This window comes from Triticum aestivum, chromosome 1B (assembly GCF_018294505.1).
Source record: "Triticum aestivum cultivar Chinese Spring chromosome 1B, IWGSC CS RefSeq v2.1, whole genome shotgun sequence".
In the NCBI taxonomy this organism is placed as follows: Eukaryota; Viridiplantae; Streptophyta; class Magnoliopsida; order Poales; family Poaceae; genus Triticum; species Triticum aestivum.
Window position 1 is genome coordinate 583223921 of NC_057795.1, and position 8765 is coordinate 583232685.

At 49.7% G+C, this 8765-nt stretch overlaps 1 protein-coding gene across 1 annotated transcript; it reads right to left on the reverse strand.

Annotated features, from left to right (window-relative positions):
• Positions 1-2298: 2298 nt before the first annotated feature.
• Positions 2299-3833, reverse strand: LOC123096065 (uncharacterized). Its single transcript, XM_044517663.1, has 2 exons — positions 2990-3833; positions 2299-2903 (listed from the first exon to the last, which is right to left on the reverse strand). Exons 1-2 carry the CDS (start codon positions 3737-3739, stop codon positions 2400-2402), a joined length of 1254 nt encoding a protein of 417 aa, XP_044373598.1. The 5' UTR covers positions 3740-3833; the 3' UTR covers positions 2299-2399.
• Positions 3834-8765: the final 4932 nt, after the last annotated feature.

Genomic DNA, 8765 nt, shown 5'->3' on the forward strand with positions numbered 1-8765 from the left:
TGATATGGTTTTTGAGAACTTTTCTTGGCTAATATTGGTAATAGTGGTACACCAAGAAAGCTAGAGGTATGTTAAGAGATCATACATTGTGCTGAGAATGTTAGGATACACATTGTACTCTTTGGCAAAGACGAAAGGTATGACCCCTTGCGGAAGAGCAGCCTGCAATGCGAATTCATCACGTTACTCAACTCTTGATCTGATTTTCTTCAGTTGTACTTGCTATGTGTAGAACAATAGCGATGTGCAAAGAAGTCTCTAAATTGGGGTGTACGTACTTGAACAATGGGGATGTGCAGAAGAACCCCACGAATCCCAAAAACCAGAGAGGCGGCGGCCATGATCATTGGACCCACAAGACACCTCACAACCATCGCATAAGTCTTTTGACAGCCGTAATGGATAAAGGGAAGTTTCTATTGGCTGCTCGAATATTCAGACAATGGCACACACCAAATATACCATCTCTTATGACTCTGATGATCTATACCCATGAAGTGATTCAGGTGTTCGAAAGCTGAGGTGAGGTCTAAACATTCTATAACTTCAGTTTTGTTACCTGGTTGGTGGATTATCCATAACTACTGGATTACAAAGTAGACCTTTTTATTTATCAAGTTTCAGTTGAGGTCACTAGCAGAATGATGTGATCATCAAGCATTGGAATCAGGCATCATGCTCATTCATGTTAACCTCGTTTTCATTGTTGACGTGTTCTTCCAAACAATCTTATTACTGTTTCAATGGGATGCAAAGTGAATTAATGAATATCCCATCTCTCAGTTTGATATAAAGTTGTAGTAATGTTGCGTCAATTAATTTGGATAGGAGGGAGTAGTGAATTCATCAGTATGTACTATTCTGTGCATATGCATAGTCATGTCCTTTGGTTACATCATGTATTGAAGAAAGTGCTAGGAGATCCGCGTCATGATTTTATCGTGTGACAGTTGATGTTATCGTGTGTACTTGTGAGCAGGGTGGTTGATGAGCATCCTGAACTCTTATGCTCTGTTAATTCGGGAGAAAGGGGTGATACATCTAGGGGTGGACTAACGAGCAGCTCGGCTCATTAAGCTCGTACTCGTTAAGGCTCGGCTCGTTAAGCTCGTTAAGATTAACGAGCAGAAAACCCTGCTCGGCTCGGCTCGTTTGAAGCTCATTAAGCTCGTGAGCGCTCGTTAACAGATTATAATGTGTTATGATATACATGATGAATGTGTAGGTGTGGTTAGCAAGATGAAATATGGTGACTACAAAAAGAAATGCACTAGTTTATTGCCCATATGTCGATTAGGTTGAATTGATGGGCTGAGGTGCTACAAAAAGTTTGACACGTAAGATGAAAATATGTGTTATGTTGTTACTAACAAGCTTAACGAGCTACTCATGAAACTCGTTAGCTCGTTCGTTAAGCTCGTTAAGCTTAATGAGCTGAAATCAATGATTGGCTCAGTTCATTAAGAAGCGAGCTCCGAACTTAACGAGCTAAAGTATCGAGCACTCATCAAGCTCGCGAGCTACGAGCTTTTGGTCCAGCCCTAGATACATCGTATGTACGATGTACTTGCAATCTCTGCTGTCCCCTTTCTCCTCTTATGATGGATGTGGATTTGACTCTATGGTGGTGAATGTTCATTGTAAATGGAACTCCATTTATTTGGGCGAGTGTGGGGCACCTTCCTCCAGTGCCGTTTTACTCTTCAATATGAATTCAGTGGCATAATTTTTGCTCCGGCCACAATCGGTCTCGGTAGTTAAATTTACGGTCAAATTTGGATCTCGGGAAGCACGGACGCACTACATTGTAGAACGGAGGGAGTATGTACTATGTACTTGCAATCTCTGCTGTCTCCTTTCTCCTCTGATGATGGATGTGGATTTGACTCTATGCTGGTGAATGTTGTTTGTAAATGGCACTCCATTTCTTTGGGCGAGTGTGGTGCACCTTCCTCCAGTGCCGTTTTACTCCTCAAGGTAGATAAATAGACAGAATCTAGACATGGTTTCGGTCTGCAAATCTGCATTGATAAATCATAATGAACCATGCAACCCTTGTACTACATGTCATTATGATTACCTTCCTCCAATGCCGCTTTACGGGCAATGTAACCCTTTTGTGGTCATCGTGACTTGATGTACCTAAGCCGAGGTAAAAAAGTATCGACTGAGAAATGCAGTATTACATCTGCAGACCTATACACTGAACTAGGCGCACTTCTGGAGCTGCAAACGATCAACGATGGCGCCAATGGAGAACACCCGCAATTCACCGCCATGGAACAAAATGGATGCAACTGAGCAGCAGGATGAGCATATTACTTTACTAGAGAGTGAGCTGCGGAGCAACGCATAACCAGATCATAACCAAATGGATGCAACTACACTAGCAAGGAGTATCACCACTTGTGTGGATCATATATTCGTATCTGCCGTGGCCTGCCGCCATGATCGACAACCTTGGCCTGATCGCTGGAGCACCAGCGAGACGGAGCGCGCTGATTCCTGAGCTGCTGCACGTGGAGCCCCAGGAACGAAGTGGCCGGTGGCCTGTGGGACACGGACGGCAGCGTCCGCGACAGCCACGACTCCGACGGGGTCTTGGGCGACGGCAGTGCGAGCACCATGTTCTCACGGCGAGCCACGGTCCTCCCCTGCGAGGGAGGTAGCGGCGGCGGGAAGCCCTGGCCGACGGCGTTGAGCCTGCGGGGTGTCTTCCCGCCGACGTTCGCCTTCGCCGTCGGCGGCCTGCCGCACTTGGGATTGGGAGGCGGCAGCGGCGAGGCCGCGCCGCCGTCGGCCCTGTCGAGGACCAGGAGCAAGCCGAGATGGGTGGCCTTGGGACGGACGGCGCCTCGGTCCGATCGCCGCAGCGAGCTGATGTACGCCTCCTCCCAGCTTTGCTGCAGACAGAGCACAACCAGAGTCACGACGTGCATTTCTCGGAATGCATGTATGGCTAGAGAACGTGAAGCACGCTGCTGCTCACCGTGACCGTGACAGCGTCGTGATCAGGGTGCTGTCCGATCCGCGGCAGGAGCGGGTTCGTCTCGCGCCGGCTGCTGCGGCAGACGGACAGGAAGCGCCGCGCGCCGCGGCGGCGCCTAATCGTGGACCGCGCTGGGTTGAGGAGCAGCAGGGCGCTCTTGGCGCACCGCGTGGGGAGCAGCCCGCACTTCCTCTTGGACGCGAAGCCCGACGTGCTGTGCGCCTCCCATTCGTCGTCCTCCCCGTTGCCGTCCGTGGCGGCCTTCACATGGTTACGCTGCACGTGGCTGGCCGGCAGGTGCTGGACAGGGAGGCGCTCCGGCAACCTGTGGCTGGCACGCGTCTTGGCAGCAGCGGCAGCGGCCTTCCGGAAGACGCACTGCTCCTTGGCCGCCAGCAAGAAGCGGTCCATCATGACGCTGCCGCGGGGGCTCGGGGCTGCCGACGCCGAAGCCGACACCGTCGCGCCGGCCGCGTCGCTGCAGTTCACCGTGTAGCAGCTGTCGGGCCGGGAGAGCGCGTCCGAGAACCGCACCGCGGCCTCCTGGTCCGGCCCGGGCAGCGGTGGCGCGCTCTGGGTCGTGCCTACGCCCTTGGGGTGGCCGGGCCGGCGCTCCCACCCGAACGGCACGCCTCCGGGCGTGGCATCGTCACAGCGTTCGCCGTACCGCAACGTGCCGCCCAACCCGCCGTGGCGTCGCACGGAGAGCAGCGGCACGGCGAGGTCGATGCGCTTGCTCGCGTCGGCCATGGCCTAGGCACTTGGCTGCACCTTCCTCCTCCTCCCCTCTCTAACCACTGCTCTAGCTCTACGACTCGCCGAGTGACTGTGTGAGTGACCTCGATCGCGCGCCAATACAATGCACTACCCATTCCCAACCACCGATCTGGCCCTTAAAATAAAAGGCACCCCCTTGGATCGACCTGCTCAATCAAGGCGACTGATTATTCATAATTCTTATAATCTTATCATCAGTAACATGACGTGGCCAGGAGACATGACCACGGAGCCGGCATGTACGTACGTGGTCACATGATCGAGCGAGCACGAAGGCGGTAACACTATTCACCTTGTACGTGGTCGATTTGGTTTGCTCGTCGTCGGCTGCTGCTGGATGCATGCATGCATTGCATGCTAAAAGGAGAAGGTACTTGGACGACTCGGCGTCCTCCTCAGCTGGTAAATTCTCTGGGAACTTGCACCCCAATCTCGATGGTATATACTCCCTCTGTTCCGAAATGTAAGTCGCTGGAGCGATCCACGTACAAAATTTTTCACTTACGAGATTTTTCTACTTTCCCAAAATGCCCTCCCACCGCTCCACTCGCTCCCTGTCTCGTTCCACTCGCTCCACTCCACTCGTCTGCCTCCTCACGCCCGCCACTCCCAGATCCCCTCCTCTCGCCCGCCTCTCCTCTGCTCCCGTCGCCGGTCTCTCCTTTCCTCCCAAGAACGCCGAACTCTCCTTTCCCCCCTGTCGTCGCTAGCTTCCTCCCACGGCGTGACCCCGTTTTCTCCCACGGCGGGCGCCAGAAATCCAACACGCCGAGGTCAAAAGACTACCTTTTTAGCACCGGCGACGAGCTTCTGGGCGGCGGAGGCACTGGGTTCGTGTGCGCTAGCGCTGGATCCGCACGCGTCGATGATGGATCCGCGTGCCCCGACGCCGGTGACGAAGTCGCGCTGGATGTGGAGCAGCGTCGCGGCGGCGGAGCAACGGAGCTGCAGCGGCGGGGCGACGGTGGAGCGCCTACTCACGAGCTGAACCTCAAGGTAAGGAATCTCTCTCCATGGCCTGGCCACTCACAGGGGTTAATGAGTGCGCTGGATGAGGAGGCGGCCGTGTAAATATTGTTGTACTTAGCTGCAGATGTTCTTCTTAGCTGCAGATGTTGGTGTACTTATCTGCGGTGGTGCAGAGGATTTTGTTCTTCCTGTGAACATTAGTTGAACTATGCTTCCTGTGTGACCTGCCAACAAAATCCATATTGGAGGAGCTGTGAAAAGTGAAATGTAAAGGAAATTAATCCATATTTTTGTACTACTCCAAATCTGAAATGTTTAGATTTGTTTCTTAGATGTAGATTTCTGACAAAAGGGAGTAGGAGTATAGCACTAGCTTGCACTGCAGTAGCTTGAATTGATAATTTGGAGTACTCTAGTGATGCTTGCTTAAAACTAGAGTAGCAGTAACTTGTGCTTTTGCAGCAGTGTCCTCCCTTCCTCTCTTCTTTTCAGTAAAGTGTACTCATGTAGGAGTATAACTTTAACTTGCATTAGCAGTAGCAGTTAACTTGTGCTTGCATTAGCAGTAGCATTTTTCTTGCTGGAGTAGAAACCTTTTTATGTTACTCATGTAGCCCTGGAGTAAATTGTCTTCTTCTCTCCTTAGAAAATTTGTACTCCAACTTCTGTAGTTTTGTCATGGTGCAGCTTCTGTAGTTTTGTTAAACTTCAGAAAATTTGCCTTAGTTCTACATGTGCTTCTTCAGAAAATTTATGAAGACAAAATTTAGTTTATGAAGACAAAATTTAGTTTGTGTAGCTCGCAGCTGCCCCCGCGCTGAATTTAGTTTACTGAATATCGCTGATGAACATATCTGCAGTAGGTCTCCGCCTGGTGAACTGCAACACTGTACACTGTGTCACTGCGAGGGTAAAAGGTTTTTTTGACTGAATTTGGTGTTAACTGTATCCTTGCAGACAATTTGGTGTTAACTGTATCCTTTCAGTTTGTGTTGTTGTCTCATCGAGCATTGACAAGCAAAATTTCATTCTATCCTTCTTGTTCTTTTCATTCAGAGCTGGCTTCAAGCAGTTTGTATGCCTTTTTATCAACTTCAGCATGAAATTCTGATGGAGTGTCGTAGGGCTGCACCCGAGTTGCCAAGCAAGTGACCTGATAGTAGACCTCTTGTTAAGTGGGATGGTAGGTATTTGATCTAGATTGATGTCTTTTGGCTTTCTTCCGCAGTTCCCTTTTCTCTCACTTGAAACATCCACCTCCTGACCGTTAGCAATTTGCTTCATTGCTTTCTTCCAAACTCTTTGTACATTCCATACACCCACTCCAAAGAAACTGGCAATCTTTTTCCTGTCATCTCTTTCGAATTTGCCCCCTCTACTCATGCAAAGTGTGTGCATTGCAACATAAACCTCTCCTTAAACCCTCTCCTACGTGGGCTGGCTGGGGTCCTGGCGCACTCTATATAAGCCACCCCCTCCACAGGTAGAGAGGTTCGGCACCTTGTAACTCATATACACATAATCCACTCGACCGCCTCCGGGCTCCGAGACGTAGGGCTATTACTTCTTCCGAGAAGGGCCTGAACTCGTACATCCCTTGTGTTTACAACCTCTCCATAGCTAGGACCTTGCCTCTCCATACCTACCCCCACTCTACTGTCAGGCTTAGAACCACGACACCTGGATGTAGTGGCCGGAGGTGGGTACAGAGGTGGAGGTGGAGGAACAACCTGTGCTCGCCTCCACCTGGGCGCGGGCCAGGAGGAGCCCCTGTGCGTGGGCGGCAGCAGAGTACCAGCTCTACTCCAGCGGCGGTAGCGCCTGGGCAGGGGGCAGGGGGCAGAGGAGGTGGAGGGCGGAGGTGGAGGTGGAGGTGGAGGTGGAGGTGGAGATGGAGGTGGAGGTGGAGCTGGAGCTGGAGGTGGAGGTGGAGGTGGAGGGCAGAGGTGAGGGTGGAGGTGGAGGGCGGAGGCGGAGGTGGAGGTGGAGGGCGGAAGCGAAGGTGGAAGACGATCGATCGGGGATTCAAATTTTGAACGAGGGGTATTCAGGTCAATTGTCACGTTTTCACCTGGTCGGAACAGAAGCCCCAGCGACCTATATTTCGGAACGGAGGGAGTATATGTGATGTGAGGAGATCGTTCGTAACAACCGGTAGGTGACAATGTCCATTTTGTCGGCCGGACAGTACCGTTATTACTTAGGTAGTATAGTTAGGTAGACGCACGGTCATGGTCATAGCAATGGTCGTGACTCGTGATCGGACACCATGCAGGTTGCATCGAGACACGTCGTTTTCGTCGTCGCCGGTAGGGGTGGGCATTGGCACCGTCGATCGGCACACTGTCCATTCAACCCTCCTGCCTCCTGGTGTAACAGTAGCAAGTAGACCAGTGGTGCTTTAAATTAGGTGGTCTTGGTTTTTTGCATCCAAGCTGTAATGCTGTGTGCATCTATGCGGCCAACGACTCTGATCTGTATCCTGTCTCGTTCACTAGCTTGTTGTTTTGCATTCAAGTGCCAATTTACACCTATGGGCCAACACAAACTTAATACTACTACGATCATTGTTGTATTTTGTTTGTTTGTTGTAGGAACCATGTCTACCACTGACATATACAAGTAGGGAACAATGAACATGTCTGAGTAGATCTTGGGAGAAGCACATAGAAAAAAAGCCTGGGAACATTGGGTACGTGCAGTTCTTTCCTATACTTAGAGAGCATGGTTAGTAAGAAAGCAGCTGGTTATAGCATGTTACCATGTCATATATAGCCAATTTAATAGGAGAGAGGCGTTTTGAAGGCCGAGCTTCATGGAGGCCTTTATTTTTGAAAAATTCAAATTCAAACTTTTATGATTCAAAAAATTCTGAAAAAATCTGCGTGTACATAAGGATGTAGCACACATGTGTGTAAAAATTCACGATGAAATACCTTTAGTTGCGATCTGTATAAAAAAAGACAAATTCATGGCCTGAGAGGATGAATAGTATTATGTGTTAAGCAACCCTAGATTTGTCTTTTCTGCACAACCCTCATTTCAATGTATTTTGAACTGAAAATTTACACACATGTGTGTTATGCCTTCATGTATATCTATATTTTTTTTCAGAATTTTTTGAAATGTAAAAATATGAATTTCGATGAAATTTCAAATTTAAATTTGGAGGCCTCACCGGAGGCCGAGCTCCAAAAGGGATTTCCGAGCCAATACTACTTTTATTTTAGGTTGAAAGCTTTGTGTCAGACCTCTTCGCCAGCATACAAGAAGCTAAGAAAAGTGATGACGATTCTATGGCACATGTTTACAAGATTCTCATGAACTCGAAACAGTGCGTGCTGCCACTATCATCCAAGGCAATCGCTGGCACTCCGTTTACCTAGTATCTCTGTCCATAGTAGTCTCCTATTTTGGAAGACTGAGATTGCGACACAACAGCAAACAGTCTTATATTTCTTTACAGATGGAGTAGTAGCTATAAGAAATCACTACTTTATTTGCATATGACTCACCTTTCACTCTCACAAAGCTTCTTGGAGCCTGTGCTATAGTCGACTGTAAAAATCTACATCCCACTTCTCTTCTCTCTCTTTCAACTCAGCAAAAAAACTATTTTAAGTCCTTGGTGCAGCAGTTCGCTGTTGGCATGATAGTCGCGCGCCTTGTTGATCCACCTTCGGCGGCCCTGCTCACCATGGAGTTGTTCTCTACCTCGGTGAAGGCGATGAGGCAACAATTGGTGACACCAACATTTTTTTCTCTACAAGGGCCAAATGTCAATCTCCACTCCACCATTCATTGACAAGGGAAACAGAAAGGGTGACCACGGCTGGATCACAGATCTGCTGGCATCGAGCTCCCCTGGATTTGGTGAAGCGATGCAGGAGCTCCGACGCGTGAGAGCAGTCCGGTCACGTGCACCGGGTTTTACTGTGCCGGTGGTTGAGCATTGTTGCTGCACAAGTAGATCACGAGCCTAGAGCTTTGCTCATGCAGGGGTAGGAAGGCCCGGGGCATCACTTGAGGA